The 21,394-nt window shown below is 43.1% G+C and overlaps 1 protein-coding gene across 7 annotated transcripts in view; it reads right to left on the bottom strand.

The window, feature by feature from the left end:
* SPTBN1 (spectrin beta, non-erythrocytic 1) overlaps nt 1-21,394 on the bottom strand; it is a 135,930-nt gene that overhangs the window by 37,473 nt on the left and 77,063 nt on the right. For all 7 annotated transcript variants that reach the window (XM_040612403.1, XM_040612402.1, XM_040612405.1 and 4 more), the window contains 12 exons: nt 17,350-17,501; nt 11,630-11,803; nt 10,235-10,326; nt 9,005-9,085; nt 8,095-8,210; nt 6,959-7,071; nt 6,134-6,321; nt 5,010-5,127; nt 3,472-3,630; nt 2,549-2,851; nt 1,580-1,733; nt 26-896 (listed from right to left, as the gene is read on the bottom strand). In XM_040612403.1, the coding sequence (XP_040468337.1) occupies nt 26-896; nt 1,580-1,733; nt 2,549-2,851; nt 3,472-3,630; nt 5,010-5,127; nt 6,134-6,321; nt 6,959-7,071; nt 8,095-8,210; nt 9,005-9,085; nt 10,235-10,326; nt 11,630-11,803; nt 17,350-17,501 (2,521 nt within the window). The remainder of the gene's footprint in view (nt 1-25; nt 897-1,579; nt 1,734-2,548; nt 2,852-3,471; nt 3,631-5,009; nt 5,128-6,133; nt 6,322-6,958; nt 7,072-8,094; nt 8,211-9,004; nt 9,086-10,234; nt 10,327-11,629; nt 11,804-17,349; nt 17,502-21,394) is intronic.

Here is a 21,394-nt window from a genome sequence, read left to right as displayed (position 1 = left end):
AAAGTTCCTGGTAAGGCATTCTCACCTGTGCTGGATCACTTCCAGGTCCTCCAACTTCTCTGGAATCTGCATATTATTGAGCCACTTCTCCTTTTCGTCAATCCAAAGCTCACAAGCATCTGCCTCACTGAACATCTTATAAAGGGCAAGGGTATCCTGCAAGGCCTGTTTACGCAGCCGTGTCAGCTCAGCAACCTCCTTGTACCTTTCCTCTATTCCAGACAACCTGCCTTGCACATCCAGAGATCCGGCATGTTCCTGTGGTAGAGCCTTTGCTTGCTCATGAAGCGAGTCAATGGTCGGCCGGTAGCTTGCAATCTCTTCAGCCACGTCTTTGTGCTTCTTGACCAAGGACTGGGTGGAATATTCATCATGGCCAACATCATTGCTAGAGACAATTTTGAGGATGTCCAACATCCATGCATCAATGTCATCAGCGTCAGCCTGGAACTGGTGAAGCAGAGAGGCTTCCTCCAGACGCTTCTTCCTAATGGCAGATAACTGTTCCAAGTTAGCCCATTGCTCCCGGATATCCTTAATTCTTTCTCTGATTTTCTCAGACCCAAAATGCTCCTCCGCAATCATGTCTTCACCTTCTTTTATTGCCTGCTGAAAGTGGCCACTACGACCACTCATTTCGTCTTCAAACGCCTTATGTTTACTCAAGAGACGGACGACACTGGTTAGGTCCTTCCCATAGTCATCAGACGACAGGATCTGTTCCTTCTCCCTGATCCAACCCTCTTCTTCAGCCATTTCCCAGAAGAATTTCCAGAGGCGCCGGGACTCCTCCAAGCGGGCCCGGCGCTCAGCTGCGAGCTGGCACAGCTCTTGGTAACAGAACTCCATGTGAGCAACACGGTCCCTGATAACCTGCGGGTCACACGGTTTGTAACCTGTTCAGATAGAGAATGTACGTTACAACTTGGACTGAATCATTTTCACCCCTACAGCTGGAGCATACACAGAGTTCTTAACTCCTGTTTGTTCCATCTGTGAAGTTTATGCAAAAGAATTCACAGTCTCCTGAAAGTGACTGTGAACTCCATACAAGCTCCGCCATACAGTAACACAGATCAGAAAATACTATTCTTTGCATAATGACATAACACCTGCCAACCCCCTCTCCCCCCTGAAAGATATTGATGACTCTCTTCAGTGAAACAAAATTCACTACTCAGATTCACTCACACAACTGCAGAAAATGAACATCGTTTACTCTAGTTAATGACACTGATTTAGTGGAATTGCTTGTATATAGCATAAATGGCAACAAATATCAGACTGGGTCCAACAGTTTGCATTAGAAACACAGGACAGGGAATTAATAGTGACTGCTATGAAGTTACAGCAGCTGCCAGCTAGAAGCGTGACGTCCCATGCAAACACAACGGCACAATGAATTCCTGAGCAGGTACCGGGACAAATTAATCATTGACACAGTGAATAAAGGACGAACAAATGAAGCTGGATTCTCTGATTCTGAATTTAACCTAACGTGCCTTGCAGAACTAATGAGGCTCTTCTATAACCTCATATGTAATTAAGACAAAAGAAGGACATGTTGGCTGGTAGTTACCTTCTCCATCAGTGGCAAACTTCTGAGCAGATGCATTGACCCCTCTCACTCTCTCAGCCTGAATCGCAATGTCAGCTTCCACAAGAGCATGTTTCTGCAACAGGTCTTCAACTCCTAACAAATGTTTACCATAGTCTTGAGACAGCAGAAGCACCTGATCAAAATGTAAAAGACAAGTAAAAAAGGCTGAAGGCCATAAGCTGTTTGTTTCTTAATGACTCCAGGCAACTGTGCTCTGTTGTTACACTGACTGAAGTCCAGAGAAACACCAGGCCTATATGGGGAGAGATTTCAAATGTATAGAGGCATCGATGATATGAATTTGAGCCAGTATTTTTAAAGTCACTAGCAGCCATAAAGAACGTGACTGCTCTTTAATGCAGTTTTAAGTCTAGGATGATGAGAAGCAAAGTTAGCTCAGCAGGACCAATGAAAAACACTCAGTCCAGGTGCTGTGAGCTGCCACTGAGCTACACACATCTTTCTTTCCTCTGACAGCTTCCAAGTTCTGCTGGCTGATGGTCAAGAACAAAGCCCTGGTTCTTTCCCTTCCCAGATCCCAGGAGAACAGACAGGAAGAAATTCATCCTTTTTAAAGCACAGAGGTGAAGAGGTGACTTGTTCCCCATGTAAATTGTGATGAAGAGAGATTATTTAATCCCTTTCACCAAAATCATCATCCCTACCCAAGCACTGTGACCAAATCCTCTGGCCCTTTTGAGATGTGTGTGAAGCTGAAAAGTGGCCTTTTATAGGAATGAACTTGTTCTTTTTTCTTACTTGTTTTTAATCTTTCTTTTAAAAAAATCAACATAAGGTATAAGGAATTTGTTCACTGCTCTTGAATGTGGGTCTTCTGCATTTGTCCATTAAACCAGACGGGCAAAATGAATCTTAAAAGATTTACAAAAAAGGACATCTACTCCTCTCCAGACGTTTGGTCTACGCTCTGAAATGGCTAACACTTACCTTCATCTCATCCATCCAGTCCATAATGTACAGCATTTCCTGGAAAATCTTTTGCAGACCAAGATTCATCTCCAGCCGCTGTCTCCGTGCCCTGAGCAACTCCAGGAGATACTCCCATAGGCGTATAACGTTGTCCTTTCTCGCAGTAATGCGTTTGATATCATGGTAATTTTCAGTCTCAAGCTCCTTTGCAACCGCAACCACGGCCTGGACTCGTTCTTCGTATGCTGCAATGTCCGTTTCAATGGCCTCATGCTTCTTTGTTGCAGCCTCTACTGCTGGAAGGTCAAAGCCAAAATTATCCTGTAAAGAAAGAGATGCTTCTTCAGTAATGGCTGCTGAGGAGAAAAGACCTACTGCTCATGATCTCTGATTGCACAGAATACACTTGTTAGCAAATTTGGGATCTCAAAATGCTCTGAAAAGTCTTCCTCAATAGAATAAGAGACACTTCTGATAACCAGTAATAATCACTCAGACAACCACTGATAAAACCAGAGATACTGTTTACTGCCTTTGGGGGAAAAATCATGGTGGCCACCAGGATTAGGCTGGGGCTTTGGATTTCTTTTAAGTTATCTCTATTGTCAGAAAATAAAATTAATTCCTCAGCTAATTCCACTGAATTGACCAAAATATTCAGATAAAGAAGATCTTGACTGTGGGTGGCTATTTCCACATCAATATCTTCTGAATACAGACTAATAGATTCAAGGAAGGTATAACCCAAATGCATTAAAGATAGGACATGCAATAGATATACACTAAATATATATTTGCACACACATACAATAAATACAAATATACATAAATTCACTAAAATAGGAGGCACAGGGGAGTAAATGTTCCCTTTGCAAGAACTGTAGCCTATAATTACTCATGGGAACAATTTTAGTCATGCAGACAATTTCTGAAAGCAGCACCTGAGAAACGAGACGTTGATTTTCACTCAGCCAAGTTTCTCTCATAGCTGCCTTGCGATCAAATCTGCGTGCAAGTTGTTCCAGTTTCTCTTGTCTGATGAGCTCATTTCGCAGTGCCAGTTCTCTTTCATGTTCAGCTTTTTCCAGTCTTTCCCAGGCCTGAAGATGTGGAGAAAAAACATGGGTCTTCTAAACACACATTCTTACAGGATTATGATAAATCACATGTTTTTGCATAAATTCAGGACTGAAGTCACTACTGCCAGGTTTCACAGAACCAACTTATTTATTTATATGCCAATAAATCTGGTTTGCACTGGCTGACCTTACACCTTGTTTACCAATATAAGCGTGTGGCTTCAAATTTGTTCTCAATCCATTCATTCATTTTCTGAGCAAGGAGTATAAGACTTGTTTATGTCAGATGCATTTTCTCAAGTTGATTTGTTTTTTGTCTCCCACAAAGCCTAAGCAAACCACCTGGCTCGAATATTTGATTAATTTAAAAACAAAAAAAAAAATTTTTTCGGTGCTGCTCCCAAATAAGCAGATTCTATACTCCTTTAGGAAACAAGAATTACAGATTCATGCCCTTCTCACCTCTAAAATCAACACACAACTGTTGTTCTTCATTACATCCACTTTGGAAAAGAAAAAAACTGCAGAATTTGGTTACTTTTGGTGCATACCAGTCCTTTTTTCCCCCAAAGTCAAAAGCTATTCACATGCATGACATCAGTATTACAAAAATAAAAGTCTTAAGAAGCATACTGAAAGCCAGCTAATCACCTTTCAGATCTTCTTACAGACAACAAAAATACCCACAATTAAACACAAACTACCCTAAATTCTTCTAAATCCTAACAGATAGGAAACTGCCTGAAACCCAAGTATTTCAGGCATTCACAGGCACAGGGGGTTAATGCAAACATGAGAGCTGTGCAGTTTACTACTCCTAGGATGCAGACCGAGGCCACAGACACCCACGACAGCTGCTCTGGGAATGCCAAGCATGATCAAACACAAACGAGGAAAGCTCACAGTTTTGAGTTGTTTGTTATCCTTGAGAGAGCTTGTCAGCTCTGCTGCTGTTCTGCCAGCTGCACCAGCACAAAAAACGGCTGCATAAACCCCGAGCGGGAACCCACAAGATCAGTCATGGTGCCTCCTTCACTCTCCCACACTGCGGGCAGTGGGATGAGAGGGCTACTGTACCCTAGACATTGTGCTGCTTTCTGTCAATTAACTCTAATAGCCAGGACCGCTGAGGAGCAAGGCAGCATGACTAGACCCATAAACAGAATGACTGAGCATTTTTCTAGTGCAGAAGATCTGACGGATGCTGAGGATACCCAGGGACTTGGTTCAGAACAGTTAGTGCCACCTGTAAGAAAAGGTCACCCCAACTCACCCACCCCTTATGGTTCCCCACATCAAGGCTGGAGATAGCAAAGATGTTTATTCCCAGCATGCCAAGAGAGAGACTGAAAGAAAACAACAAAACCCTGAGTTGCACAGGAGGAGCTGGCTTAGTTTACCTTGTTAATGTCAGAGATGAGTTTGCCCTCCCTTGGCATGTACACTTTCTGATTGTTTGCTCTCATTTTGCTTTGGATGGTAAAAAGCAGCACTTCTAGGTTTCCTTTTTCTGTAAATCTAAATGAAATTTTGCAAAAGAACAGAGTTACAATAAAGCTTTCATTGCTACTGAAGTATAATAAAGACTTCCTTAAAATATTGACATTATGCATGGAGCATTCAGATAAACACCTTTATCTTGTGTGAAAGCTGGAAGCAATTGAAATAGCCCACACGTCCCCTGGAACCAGTTGGGTCAAACAGCAAATGAAACTTCACAGAAGTCAGCTGTTTGTGTGTTTAGATTTAAACCCCCCCCGGGGGACAGAAGACTGCATTTTTTTTGTTCTGCTACGTGTGTTGTCCTAGTTTACTCTATCAACACAAGAAATGGAAGTTTTATTTAAAGCCCACTGTAGTCAATAAACTCTTCCCACTGTTTTCCCTGAGTCGTATGCCTGGGAAATAAACTCCATAGGCATTAGGGAATAGTCTGCAATTCTAGAAGATGTCTGGATACTCCATAATGTTTTAGATTTTGATTATTATCCACTAGAACTTATACTAAAAATAATAAACAGATCTGATATCACAATGTTAAAGAAACTTTCCAGAAATAAGTTGCCCAGTCTTGGCTATATCAGTTTTAGTAAGCATAGCTGTGTTTTACAAAGCCAGACACACTTCCTCTTGATTTTGGATAAGCAGTAAGATTCTTTTAATAGCAGCAATAGTATTGGTATTATACACTGCTAGCAAGCATGACCGGTGACATTACTATGCTAGCATGGTATGCTATTACCACTTGTAAGGCAGGCATCTCAGTGAAGCGGCAGCTTCCAGGACTCTGAGATCCTGCAGGCGACACACTTGTTGTTGTTATCTGCACATTGAATAACATAAAGCAAACGGGCCCCGAGTAAAAAGGATGAGTGCCAATTAGAAATATGATATCTGGGTTTGTTCAGAAAAATAAATTCTTAAGCCAAGATTAAAATTACTTGGATGTGTTTGTTTTTAAGAAAATCAATGACTGACTAAACAAAACAAGACCACTGTTGGTTTAAGCTAAGATTAAAATTACTTGGGTGGTTTCTCTACAGTGCGGTAAGTGTTGAATGCCTGTAGCTGCTGTTGCACACCAACTAGTGAGTTGGCAAATTTGCGATTGTTGAGAATGATAATGGTTTGCTCAATCCACTCAAGAAGGTCAGAAGCCAGCGATTCGTATTTTTCAATCATTTTCTCCGTTTCAATGGCATTGTCAAGCACCTGCAACAAGCAGCACAACATAACATGAGTAACAAAGGCAGCACTCTTCAGTCATTTAAATCCAACAAGCAACAGAAAAGAAACTGTTGGGAGACTTGACTTATGAATCAGACCACTCACTCCCGAGCGCCACAGGGGCTGGGATCCCTGAGGAATGAGGGCTTTGCATTTTTCAGCAGTGAATTCCCATGATCCCACGGCAATAGGGGGGCAGAGTTGAGGCTTACAAAAGGATTCATGTTCAGTCTGCCAGCTGTAAAGATGGGGGCAACTTTGCCAAAGGGCAGAGAATGACTGCACATTTTTTTTAAATGAGGGACTTTTCTGGGCTCCAGAAGAGACAGAGGACCCAGAGGATGAAGAGCAGTTAATGAGAAAGGAAAAGCAAGCAGCAATGATGCCAAATTAACAAGCAAAAATAAAACACTGGCCAAATGTTTTCTAATACAGGCACCTGGAAATTACTTCTCACAGCTGTCTGGAAATATTTAAACCCATTCAAGAAAAGAAGTAAAACCTACCATATAGTGGATTCTTAAAAACTAATACCCAAGAGGGGGAAAAAAAAACCACCCCCCAAAAAACCCCTGAAAGATTTCATCTGCTTTATAAAAATTTCTAATTTCAATTTGCAAACCTTTCCAATACGTTTTCCTTCAACAGCTAAAGCCTTCATCTTGGAGAAGTAGTGGTAATATGTCACCACATAGGTGATGATTGACTTTTCATCGGGATGATCAACACTGATATCTGCAAATCAAACAAGAGGTATCTTAGCACACTGAGGGTGCATGGGTTAAAACCACAAAGCTAATAACGCAACAAGGATGCATTCAGAAGTCAGAGAGATAGGTTCAGTGGCAGTGCAGCTCCTAAGATTTATGTCCTAATCAGAAACAAATTCAACAGCTTTAGATAGGTTCTGGATTACTTGGTGCTGTACAGTATTGAACTCTGTCACTAAGAAGTGCTGCTTTACCCCTTCGCCTTAGTGCAGCCTGTGGTTAAAGCACGTGTCTGTGGGTTAGGGGCCTTTGGGCCTTACAGTCAGACCTTGCCACAGCTCGTGCACGGCCACCTAACTTCTCTAGTGTCTATGTGCCTTGACAGAAGTACTGTTAATTGAGAACTTCAATTCTGTATCAGCATTTGGAAAGAGAAATTCAAACCTAATAGTATGTCTGTCCAGGCAAATCTTCTGAGAGATACAGATGGAAAACAAGTAATTTCCTTTCCTGCAGCAATTCTGAGGCACTGGAAAACAAGCAAGAAGAAACTTGCCCAAACACATAGCCTCTATTTGCCCTGCGACAAGAAAGTTTCTTGTCCTAACACTGTGAGCACGCCTTTCAATTCACGAGCATGTACAGCACTCTCACAAAAGCACAGGCTAAAACTCACTGACAGCCTGTGAAATAAGCTGCTAACTATTTGCTGAAATCCACATTATTCATCTTCCAGCTCACAGAGTGTTTCTCAGAGCAGATCAGAAGGATGCCTCTAACTGGAATGACCTGGTGTATACACAGCCAGTTCAGTGATCTTGTCAGATAGGGGAAAATAAACACAGGATTAAGGGCTCTCTGCTCCTACTGCTCAGTCTTCTGCAGGAGACACCTTGCATTCTCTCCTCCTCTCTCTGGCTGTATCAACCAGGTGAGTCAGCAGCATCCAGCTGCTCTTTAACACAAAAAGCTATCACAAAGCTGAACCTTTCGACGAGGAGGGTGGGAGAAAACAGCCCTGAAGTGCTGAAACTGCAGGAATTCTTACCCTCGGGGTCCAGGAGCTTAGTAAGACCAAGGTGTTGCTCTGCAAGGTTAAAAGCATTCTGCAGATTGTAGTGTGCATTTGATTTCTTCAGCTTGTCAAAATCAATCAGATCAGGCCTAGACAGGATGGAAAATTCTTTAGATTTCTCAAAGCACAGTGCAGGCACCCTCAAGTGAACATATGAATCAAAATCTGCAATCCTCAGAAAACCTGGCCCCTCGTGCTACCAAGGTTTTGCTCGCCCAGTGATTCTGTGTATTTCAGTGGCAGTATTAAAGGAATGGAGTGATGCCTAGCACGTGCCATGGCAGAACCTAGCCCATGGGACAAAACGGAGGACAGCTTAATAGCAGTAAAGGTGACCCTGGAGAAGAAAGTAACAAAGTTGCGGTCACACAATCTCTCCTCAGGCCCATGTAAGTGTGCAAGCCATCCCAGTAACTTCACCTGAGCTTACCGACGAGCAGCAACCCCAGCTATGTCAGTCTATTTTGCCATCCCTGTGCAGAGATTTCTTTCCCCGCCAGGCTGCTGTTGTGTGTGGTTCCCCACTCCTGCCCCTGAGTTCTAGGCAACCAGACCCGATCATCAGCCACTCAGTAAAGTGCAGGTTTTCTTCCAACCTGGTCTGTCACAAACCAAAACAATCACACATATAATTTAATTCTTTTGAAACTAAACGCAACCTGTTTTGACTTGTGATGTGAGAAAACATTGCCCAGATGAGCTCACAGTGACTGCAAGAGCTGTAAAGCTCTATAGCAAGGCAGGTTGCTGTAAAACTCTCAGTAATTCTTCAGCTTCCTCCTCTTCAGATTTTAAAATCAAGCTGCAAGGCAACTGCCAAACCCAGTGCACATTGCAACAGTCCAAGCTTTCAAAATCCATAAAGACATTTACCCACACATACCTGTGCTTATGAATTAGTGCATTGAAAGCCATCCCATCCCTCCAGCTTGTCGTAAAGTTGTGAATGTTGACATTGGGGTAACTGGCAGAACCCAAAACAAAGAGAACACAATCAATATAGCATCCCTGCTGCAGCTCTGCACGCTGTCACTGAAAGCTGGTTGCAGGAGTGCTATGCACACTGCGAACCTAAGGGTGGGAAATTACCATCCCGTGACTGACGATCTATCATCATGACCGTTCTCTAGTCACAGACTGACACCAGAGGTAAGTGCGTCTCATTTACTCTCATAAACCCCATGTAATTGATATTCAATCCAGAGAAAAGCTCTAAACGTCCTTCAAAGTAATTTGAAGCTTGAAGCTACTATTTTATAACTTACTGCCCAACCTGCAGCCTGTGCAGTTTCCCTTCAAATCTAAAGCCTGCTCTTGATTCATCTGCTGGCAAACAATTATTTTCAGGTACTCAAAATATTAAGTTCAAGAGAGAAGCTGCACCAACTGCAGGAACAGAGAGGAGCAAAACCTCTTCTGATGGCTACAGGTACCACGGGAGCAGCGATACATTAAGTTCTCCTTGAAACTGTCTGCTGTCCTCAGGCATCTTCAAGGACTGACTCTCATCACTGTCTGACTTTTAAACAAAGCACATATGATAGCCAGCTTTGTGCCAAAATGGACAGGCAGATGCAAAATTAATTTGTTCGGTGATCTGGGTATTTGGCAAGTCTCCAAAAATTTCAGGGTGCTCACAAACCACTACCATAGAGTTTTCTTGGAAGAAGATGATGAAGTACCACTAGAACAATGCTGAAGTGCCCCAAGTCATCACAGGGACCTCCAGGTTTCATGGGGGAAACATACTGAATCTCCACAAATGGATATTTAATTATGCAAGAAGGTTACTGTCAGAGAAAGACATTTTGGAAATACTTTCACATATATGGGAAGAGGGAAAAGCCAGTTGCAAACATCTGAGGCATCATTATTTCTTCAGAATAGGATGAAAAAGAGTCAGTATATTACTATATGTTCACGAATTATCAGACTGTTATGTTTATCACACAGCATTAATATAAGAAACTCAGAATTTTCTGACTTGTAAACAACAATTCACCTTTCTTGAATCCACTTAAGGAGAGATATGTGTTTGCCTATTTGAATTTATTTCAATGAAAACTCAAAATGCTGTAAGAGCTTTAGAAATAATGACTTAATCCACACTCACCCAGCTGTCTTCATCTGGCACCACAAAAGCAAAGCATCTTTAGCAGATTTCTTCTCCTTGTTGTCCTCAGTTTCAACACTGATGTCTTGGATCTAAAATTAACACAGAAGTATTAAGTGTTTCTCTTGAGAAAACATATTGTTTGCCTTTTTTGAAAAGATGAAAGAAATTAGATCAGAATATAAGTAACAAATCTACAATAACAGGCCGGGTGGAAGTAGGTGAACACTCTTCCTCATTTAAGAGCATTCATGTCAAAAGAAAGCTTCATCTGCCCTTATTTTACTGGAGGATTACTCTTTGTTTAGTCCATTGACTAAACAGTTTAAACTTCACAAGAAAATTTATCTCCAATTGTCAAGGCAAACCCTGCCCTATACCGCATTATGGTTTCCACCCTGTGAGAAGTCTCCTGCAGGAAGCTGAGAATATCCAGGAGCCGAGGGGTGCAGCACATAGGGGTCCTCCTGAGGGATCCACAGGCAAAAGCTAAGCAGGAGTTTCATGGGAGCAAACAATTTTTTGTTTGTTGAATTCATGGGAACTTCAAGCTTGGAGAAAATAGTGTTTGCCCTTAGCAGTATAAAAACCATATATTCTCAATTCTAGGCTGTTACCCAGGTTTTTTTAAAAAAGGTTGGGGGAGGGGAAGGAAACCACTTTTTACTTCATATGGACAAATATATCTATTTCATTAATATAGTTCACTGCTTTTTAGAAAGAATATTGTAGCTTCAGCAGAGTTCCACTGCTGTCACTGAAAGTTAGGCAGACACTTTCATTATAGGAAAACAACTATGCAACACCAAAAGTAAGAGAATGTTAAATTTATTAAATATTTATTACTATGTAATTTATTATAAATGATATATTTATTATATAAGTTATTACCCTTTCTGCAAAAAGAATTTTCCAGCTGAGGGCAAAGACCAACGAGCAATTTGCTGGAAAACAAGAAATCTCAGCCTTTAGCTGGGCCACTAAAACAATTCCTGTGGGCACCCTTAATGCACTTCAGTGCAAAATCAGCCAGGTTATCGATAATCACCACAGAGGTGAAGAGCAGCCAAGGGTAGAATTTCCTCCTAGGTCTACAAGAGCACATAGGTCTATGACTGGAGCTTAGTATTTATTAGCAACTTAAAAATAAAACCATATGACTCTCCACACAGGAAACGCCCATTGGCTGCCACTACAGATCAGCAGCACCATGAAGACTGATTTATCTTCTCCCCTTAGCTCTGGAACACGTCCTGCCAGACACTAAGCACTTTCCACTCCCATCATCTCGGAGGGCCTGGGAGCATTCCACTCTTAAAAAGCACAATGAAGTTTGTTATAAACAAGTATGGAAAACTCAAATGTGTGTATATCTGTGTATGTATACATCTTTACCTGGAATCTCAGGATAATTGTCCAAATAAGGCCAAGTGTCAGCCTGTGATTCCCATCCACTATATCATGAGATCCCATGTTCTCTAGGTGCACTCTTTGCTCCTTCAGGAACTGGAGGGCTTTATCAACGTTCTCCAGGCAATGAATGCGCATCCTTCCTTTGGTTGGTTTAGGCTAGAAGGCAGAAGGGAGAACAGAAACGTGTATTACTGTAGATGGAAGGGAAAAAACCCAGAAAGTTGTTTGCTAACTCTTCAGTCCAGGCAGGTGAGTCCTCACATTGTCAACTCCTGGACAGCAACACTGTATGCATTTGTTCTTCAAATTCAATGAACAAAACCACTCCTTGCACCTTACAGCGCATTTACACACGGACAAGGGTAGGATGTGTCAAAACCACGGTGGAAATGCCAACATCCTAGACCGCATACACCAGGCACCCATTTCATTTTCCTTTCAAAGTATTTTGCCTGCTTACTTTCTTCATTTTTTCTGTCTAGTATATCCATTCACTAGCTGGCAGATAAATTATTTTGTTAGGTTCATGCCACACCTATTACATTTTCCCAAGATGCTTTTTTTCTCCAGTACAAGTTCTTCAACACTTAAAAAGAAGATTCTGTAAATATAAGGATATGCAACAAACAGATAACGGGCATATGGTACATGCACGCAATAGAGGGAACTGGTAATGAATGCTCCAGAGAGCATCTGTAAATATAGATACATACTCTCCAAAAAGGCAGCTCAGTTTTGGACTGTTAGCTACTCAATAAAAGTCCCTGAAAAAGAAATGTCATTGGTTTTTTTTAGTCAGCTGAAGTAGGATAAATAGTATGAAAATAACAGAGATTTATTCCAAACAATTTCTTCATAGGAAAAGAAAGCAGAAACAATAATAATAAAAAAAAAGCCACACCAATGTAACACAATTTTATGAAGGCCCAGTGCAAACAAAAAAAGCTGTGAATGTATTAACAGCATGTAGAAATCTACTATAAAATTAAATAAAATTATAGCAACTCTGTTCTGCAGACAAGGACTATAGCTGAATAGCCCGTTCAGTGCGCACTAAGATGTTACCAAAGGTACTCAGCCAAGCTACTAATTGACATAATTCCCTTGTTTTCTGCAGTGAATGTAATTAACTGGCCACGGAAACAGCTCAGTCAAAATCACTGCCCCAGACTGCATTCAAGGGGAAGACTTTCCGCCCCAGCCATATTATGGACCCTAGAAACAGCAGCCTGCGTAACAGTGTATAAATGCTTGCTAGAAAGATGCTCTTCAGGACACATAAACCCCTGAGGTCATTAGTTTCACTTCAGCTTGCAGTTAGCACCGTTCTCCTCCAGAGGCTGGGTAACGATGTGGAGAAAGTCAACCCACCACTCCCCACAAGGGAGAAAATCAGGAACCTGCCACCGCTTCTGGGTATAAAAGTCCCTCCAAAGAGGCACAAATGGCACGTACACCCTATGCACATACGCCCCAAATGCTGCCTGTATCGAGTGAAGAGCCCTAGCGTAGCGTGAGTGGGAGCACGAATGAAGTTACATGGTTGGCTGAAACCAGCTGGAGGTCCCTCGCTATCGGTGGGGACAATGCAGGATCCATCCTTTCGCTGGTACCATCAGTCACCCAGAAGTGTGGTAAATTGGACCACAGGTTTAATTTAATCTTGCAATATATGGGTAGGAAGGCTGTTCCCAGGGCGGGAGAGGGAGCAGCCAGCTGCAGGGGAAGGTGGAGGAGATGCCTGGCCCAGGACAGCTCAGCCCAGCCCATTGCCACACCTGAGAGCCTGAGATCAGCTTTACCAGGTGTGCTCACTTTTATGATGATGATCCCAAAACACAGGACTGACTGTGACTGTGGCCATTTCTAAGCAGCAGTGGCAGACCCGAACCTGCCCCCTTAACGCAGCCCTCCTCACCTACCTGAGCAGTAACTGCGCTGCCTCTAACGCCTCAAGTGACTGGGCAGAAAATGGTTTTTAAAACTTTGTGCTCTCAGAATCTCCACAGCACCAAGGTGACAGAGCTAACAACCTTCACAACAGATGTTTTATGTAGTTCCCGAGACAGCCCGCTCCCACCCGCATTCTGTACAAAGACATGCTCCCCGATTAGGAGTCCAGCTTATTGGCAGGATTTTTTCTCCCACTAACACAATGGCTGTATGTGAAGCAGCAGAGCACACAGAGCAAACCTGAGCAGGACACTGCTCCCTGCAGAGCAGGGGCAGGCTGACATTATTTTTTTAGTGCTCCAGCACGAGGTGTGTTTTCTGGGTCAGAAATTCCCTGTTAGGGCTGTAACAGCTTATTTGCAGTTTCATCTAGGGCTGTTCAAACTGCAATTTATTAACGGTCCGAGAAGGCACTTCAGACTTCTGCACAGACGAGAATGACAGTGCCACCTGGCCAGCCCCACAGGCAGGCCACCCAGTTCAACCCACCATTCTGCAACAAGAAGAGGAAGAGGCATCCGAGTCCGGTTTGTACAAGGTGTGGCTGCACCTGCCACTCCCCTGCACAGCCTCAAGACGAGACACAGCAGGACATAACTTTCACATTTACTGGGCTAACATGGATCCAGATGTTAACCAGAGGGAAAGAAAGCCCAGTGAATCCATCGTTTATTGTATTTATCTAAAATCAGTCTTCACATTATCACAGCACATTATCAGGAAAATTTGTTTTACATCAAAAATCTTCCCTTTTCCAACAGAAAATGCGACAGAACTCACTACAGAGAATATGCTTAAATGGTTTGACATTTGAGCATCCAGGAATTGCAAAGAATTTCCTAATCCTTTATATATAGTTATGGAAGGAACTGAGCTAAATGCTTAATCTTATGCTGAAAATAAATCTGAGCTGTATTTCTCTGTTGGGGAGAAGCTGGTTAACAGTGTGTGCAAAAAAAATCACAACTGTCTTTTCATACTGCATGGATTCTTTTCCACTTCGCTCAGTGCTACTATTGCATGCTATCAATTTCTTTCCAAACAGTGTGCTCTACACAGGACCTCATGTAGTAAGGTCTCAACTAAACATGGATTAAGAATCAAGTGGAGTAAAGACAGGAAGATGTAGATGTTGCTCTCACTGGGTGCTCTCATTTTAAGTTTCTCCAACACACCTTCAAGGACTCTGGGTTTTCATCATCAGAAATCACAACAGCTTTTGAAAAATGCAGGGTTTGTGCAAATAAGGCTGGAGGTCTAAGAGAGCAAAGAGCAGTCCTGCTTTCCTGATTAGTATCTTAAAACCCAGATTCTGATCCACAGGCATGCGGCTCCAGCTCCAGAATCTGAATCCCAGCCTCAAAAGCAAGAAAACAATTCCTGTTTGTTTTACTGCATCAGTAAACACAGCATATTACAAAAAACATCCAGGCTAGTTTCTGCATTTGTTTATTGCCTTCTTACCAATTGATGTTTCTTGTCTTGATTTCAAGCTCTCTGTATAAGACACTGCCTTTAGATTTGTTTGTGTGTCATGGAGATGGCAGAACCTAATAAATACTAGCTAAAATAGATTTCAAAAGGCTGGAGAACATCAGCAAGTGGATGCTACGTGCCAATCCTCCTGGAATATTTCTGGTGTGTGTAATTGTCTCAAGGTTTAGTGCATTGCATTATCTGTATCCTTGTTTGCAGAGGAAGGTGTGGTGGAATGTACTGTTCAAACAGAGACTGCTGTCCTCCATCCTGAGATAACGAAGCTACCAAAAGAATTTGTGATGGTGCAGGCAGCTGCCAATGTGATACGCAGATGATGATGCAAGTGCAGACCCAGCATTCTCACCGGGTGGCTCCTGCACCCTCCCCACCCAAGCAGCTGAGTAAGCTCTGTTTGCATTTATCAAAACCAGGAGTGAAAAATGTAAATGAACCACACAGTAAGAGTCACGTGGCTGGTCTGAGCTTCACCGCTACTTGACACTGAAAAGTCAGATCTCGGCAGGCAGATACGAAGATTTAAACAGAGGTGGCATGGTTGCTTTCTGAATCCTCAAATAATGGGGCATGCTGGTCTCAGTTATTCCTGTAGGAATAACATCTGCTACCTGCACTGAACACGTCAAACCAAATACCTCACTGAAGCAAATGATTTGGCATAGAGAGAAACATGTTTTGAGCAAATAGTAGTTGACAAACAGTGAGATTTGTTACCTCCATCCACACAACGCCTTCATCCACACAGGGTACTTCTATGCACGTTAGAGCTTCCTTACTCTCACAGATGCATTTAGAAAGCTCCCTGTCTTGCCTTACTGTACAGACAATACACTGTGGGCCATATGTTCAATTCATTAACCAGAGTCTTAAGCCATGGAGCTTCCATTAATAGGAGTGCTTGATGACAAGTGATTATACAGTTGCATCCTCTTGTAGCCTTAGGTCTTAGCTAAAGACCCGTATTTATTTGAAAAGATTGCTTTAAATCAGGTAGTTAAGAGCACAGCCATCATTTAAGGAACTGAAGGAAAAACCGATACCCAGCCATTTTCTGACACCCAGCCTTACTGTCACACAGCAGCATTTTTCACAACAGGGATTTTCTTACTCACCACTCCCTTGTGCTGGCATCAAGGGGGCTCTCTCAGGATACCCAAAGAAAGTATTTGACCCATTTATTTAAATTCATTTTAGATATTCCCCTAACCAAAGAAAATCCAAGCCTTATCTATCCCAGTAAAATCAATTACATCCAGGGGCATTCCCGAGCAGTGGGGTGCCATGACAGCACAGCTAAAACTGCTGCAATGCTTCTTCCCAGGGCAAGCTTGGCCCTCTCCAACCAGCTGTCCTCCGCAACCCCCAGCACGCTCCGGGGAAGGGAAACGGGATGCTCCCGGCCTCGGGCCGGCGTGCAGCCTGCGCACAGCCACCTGCATCCGGCGGCTGCGTTTACTAGCACAGAAATGGGCCAGCTGGCCACAGTGCCCAGGAACGTTCCTCAGCCCATCTAAGTCTCCATTACTGAGATGGTCTAAGGGGCTGGAGAACATTTAGCGCTCTGTGCCTGTCAGATTCAGGAGCAGGGAATGAGCTGCTGGAAGCACTCAGCGTCTCACCAGCAAAGAACCTCTGAAGGAGACTTCCTTTGATTCCTACTGAAACCAACAGGAAGATATTTTAATAGTGTCTCCATCCAATTGAAGCAATAGACGTCTTTTTTTTTTTTTTCCTTTTATATGTAAAAAGCAGCTGAGGGAGCTGGGTTTGTTTAGTCTGGGGGGACCTTATTGTTCTCTAAAACTATGTGAAAGGGGTTTGCAGGCAGGTGGGGTCAGTCCCTTCTCCCAGATCACAAGCGACAGGACAAGAGGGTACGGCCTCAAGTTGCACCAGGGGAGGTTTAGCTCGGGTATCAGGGAAAATGTCTTCACCAAAAGGGTGGTCAAGCATTGGAACAGGCTGCCCGGGGAGGTGGTGGAGTCACCATCTCTGAAGGTGTTTAAAAACACACGTAGATGTGGTGCTTAGTGACATGGTTTAGTGGCTGGCTTGGCTGCGCTGGGCTAACAGTTGGACTTGACAATCTTAAAAGGTCTTTTCCAACCTAAACGATTCTATGACAAAGACATGTGCAGTGCTCAGTATTCAGTTTTGCTATACTTCAGTTGAGCCAAGGATTCACCAGGATTCACCAGAAAACCACCCAAAACCAAAACAAAAACACACAATAAATATTAATAAACACTTACAAGTCTCTCTCCTGAAAGAACTTCCAGAAGTTTGATGAGCATCCTTCCATCACGAAGGTCAGTGTACAAATCTGTAATTCTGCATGATACGCGTGCCAAATGGGAATTAACCCACTTTGTGAAAGTCTTCTTCTGAACTGCCTCACGTTCATCTGTTAGGAAAACATCACAGTGTTACTCAAAATAAGTCACGGTTTATGTACTTACATGAAAACAACATGTTCAAACATGTCTAATATTAAATGAAAGTAAGGCTTGTCTTCTTAGCACAATCATTGAGGAAACTGGGGCTTTACACTGAAAATCCATCTTCCTATTTTATGACATTTTCTAATGTCAGTGGGAATTTTACTGATTTCACACATTTTACTACCTATGGAATAAATCTGCACTACGGATTGCAGACTTGCTTGCTGCTCAGATAAGCAGCTTTCTCAAGGTGTCAAGAGGTCTCTTATAGAGCTACAATGTAAAAGCCCCTTTGGACGGATCAAGCTGTCCAGTAATTTCGTTAAGAGTTATCTTCCACCACTGGAAGAACAGGCCAACCTCTGCTCTCAAATAAGCACACAAATCCACAATAGATCCCATAACAGATCCCCTGAAATACTAGAAGTCACTTTGGATTAGGATAGGTACAAAAGAGAGTAGAAACCAAGGCTTCCCATTTACTTTTCCCCCTTCTCATTATAATATTTATTTACAGATTCAACATTTGTAACTCTATTTACACAATGTCAGGATGAACTTTTCCATAACTGCATTTTTTAAGTAGACTTGCATTTATTTAAAGCCATATAAAAATAGGCTCTCTCCACCTTCCCTTCCCAGAGTCTTTCACAACTGTTTACACATTAAAGTACTGGCTACGAGAGCTCTCTTAATGCACAGGCTCACTACGGTCCACATTAACTCAGAAACTCCTGAACAGCTACCTGCCAAGCCGAGAAATCTCAGACAGAAAATATTATACATCTTTGCAGTTAAATTCTTTTGCCAAGAGCTTTGGATGAAACCCTTCCTTTTTAGCAAAAAGTCCTTTCGCTGAGCTGGGAACTACTACAGACAGAATCTGTCAAAACACAGGTGCTCATACTTGGACTCCAAAGTCCATAATTAGACATACAAATGAAAGTGGCCTGCTTTCCCAAGCAGCTGAGCACCTAAGCCTCCCATTGGTCTCTTTAAAGTTGTTGGCACATTTAGAAACAGGACACGAAGACTGGTAAATCCTAAATCAAAATGTAACATGTCCAGTTCTGAAGTCTGAGCACGTTGTTTGAAACGCAGAAACTGTAACGACTGTGCAGATCAATGCAGAGTGTGTATCTTGACTACCCAGGGTTTGAGTGGATGCTGTCCATCAAAAGGAAGGACGTCGCCCTTCCTGGCAGCGCAGTGTGGTGGGGCACAATCCCAGTGTGCTCATAACCAGTTAGAGCCTCCACACCTGCAGGACCTTGGGGACAGCAGCAAAAAAGCTGATCTTGGTGGCAAGGAATGATAAAGAAGCTGAGGCTGAAGGGGATAGAAAGTTGGGAAACAAGTAAAAAGAAAAAAAAAGATGGTAAGAAAAGAAATCATACAGTGGAATCTCACAAGGAGTGGGAAAGCAGACCAGCACTTTCAGTGACAGTTTGCCCGATTACACAAACCCCACCCTAAGATTTCAGTTCCTCCCATGTACTTCTGAATTTATTCTTGCTACCCATGTGGTAGGATGTGACTAAAGCTAAGGCACTGAAACTATCTCATTTGCATCAGCTTTTACCTATCTCTAAAGGTGTGAAATTAAAAAAATGGGGCTTGGAAAGATGTAAACGGTGGGTTTTGTGATAGAGCATCAATACGCTTTCAATGAACTGACAGTTTGATCAGTCTTGTTTGTCCTCACTCCGTACGAAGCAGAGGATTGCTGTGATATAAGAAGCAAACAGGAAATCTGCAATAACTGCAGCTTGCTTTCCAGTGCACCAAGAGGAGCCAACGGCAGTTTTTCAAAAGCAGCAGCACGTGCACCCCCTGGTCGCACAAACCTCAGCCCCCACACTGCCCCAGAGCCCGCCAGTGCTACACGATGTATGTGCCCTTTGCTGCCGGAACAGCACAGCAGCGCTGGGCTCCACTGTGCTAATAAGCTCCGTGCGAACAGGAGAACAGCCAGCTGGTTAGAAAGCCCAAATCTTGTCACAGCAAGGCAATACTAGAAAAATAAGTATTACCTTTGCAGTCAAAAGCTGCAGTGCCTCCTAACCATCTTGCAATTCATACCAGTGGTGTAACAACATAGCTCGTTCCACTTGGATCAAAGCAGAAAAAGTCCAGCTCATCCAACTAGTGGAAATAGTTGTCTATCCAAGTAATGATTTAAATATAGTGTCTACTAACCTTGAATATATATTTTATGGAGTATTTATAGCAAGTTCCTGGGAATGCTGTATCTGCATATCTGCTTGTCTAGTAATACATGCTTTTAGTTGAAGTATTTTTTTGAAATGAGTCACAGAAGAAAAGCCTTGCAATAGCTGGTGCTTTTTAAAGAAAATTCCAACAGAAATTACCACATCTTCATTCACCAGCTTGAACAAGCCCCAGAACAGCTCAGCAAGTTTATTTAATCTCTGCAGTCTCTATACAGAAGCACAACATTCAGACATGCCTGTGGTTACATTCATCCCAAAGACAAATATGGATGTATAAGATCCTAAAAATAGAGTTGGATATACAAAATATTATGTAAAGCAAAAAAGCTATCAAATATCATAATGAAGTCATCCATTAAAAAATCTTTGGTCAAAAGTTATAGTTATCAACAATCCTCCCAATTTAGGATCATAGTAATAGTAATGGGTGGGAAAAAAAAAATCCATGTGATCTTAGTAGAAGGAAGGGTCAGTGCCTAATTTTGAACAGATTAAAGATGTGATGCGGGAGATGCAGTGACATGCCAAGTCAGGTTCTGAGAACTTTGGTGCCGTTGTATTAACTGACACCAGCTTAGGATCTTCTGTTGCTGAAAACAAGTCAAAGGAAGTTCAGCAGATCAGCCAGCTCCAGGCAGCCCCTCCAGGAGGGGGAAGATGGGTCCCTCCTGCAGACAGCACCAACACGGCCCAGGGTCACTTTTCCAAAAAGGCTTTCCCACCCCAGCATGACTGGTGACCCTGAAAGAGGACGTGAACATGCCTTCTTCAGGCAGTGGGGTTTCAGGGATAAGCCCTGAGAAAGTTCCAGTGACTCCTTTTCTTCTGAGTGGCCTCAGAATCCTTAAGTGCACTGAATTAACAGTGAGGAAGAGGACAGGAATGGGAGCACAGCCTCCCCATCTACCTGGAGGCCCTCTGTGCTTTGGTAGCTGTTGCTTGGTGCCATTCCACGTGTTTTCTTTACTCTAGCTCAAACGCAGTTGCTGCCTCTCCCCTCAGCCTTCCCATTTCCTCTGCCCTGCTCTCTGTGGTCCCCAATTTCCTGTTTACGGTGAAAGGTTGAAGGGTTCAGTTGGTTTTTCTGGCTCCTCAACCTCCGCACCCACCCCACGTGGTCTCATCTTTGCTCCTCTCACCTGATCCCCACCCATCCTCTGCAGCGCTGTCCTCCCACCCTGCTCGCCCCACTAAACACAGTGTGAAAATCTCTACTGAGACCGCAGCCGCGATGGTTTCAGCGCTGATTCCGTGTGCTGAGCCTACTGTCAGCTCTTCATACGTATCTGAGCAACTTCACTGCTGCAGCCATTAATGGCTTTTCGTTCTCTTCCCATCTCTCCTCCGATGCACAGCAAGAATGGCCAAGAGCAGCGTGATCCCTGGTTGCCCGGGTGCAGCATCCAGCCCCGTGGGAAAACCCTGCAGCACCGCACAAGAGCCAGGCTCCCACCTGCTCACTGCCAGCTTTTGGGGACAACCGGCAACTTATCTCAGAAAAATGCCACCAGAGAGACACAGCAGCTCTTTCAGTCTCCTAATGGGCCGGTCACCCAGGAAGGCCACCCTTTATCACGCACTTGGCACAGGCGAAGCGTGGCTCTCTAATTCCCCACTGACAC

The sequence above is a fragment of the Falco naumanni genome, chromosome 12, assembly GCF_017639655.2.
Source record: "Falco naumanni isolate bFalNau1 chromosome 12, bFalNau1.pat, whole genome shotgun sequence".
In the NCBI taxonomy this organism is placed as follows: Eukaryota; Metazoa; Chordata; class Aves; order Falconiformes; family Falconidae; genus Falco; species Falco naumanni.
Note: the sequence above shows the minus strand (reverse complement) of the source record. Positions and strands in the feature narration are given on the sequence as shown.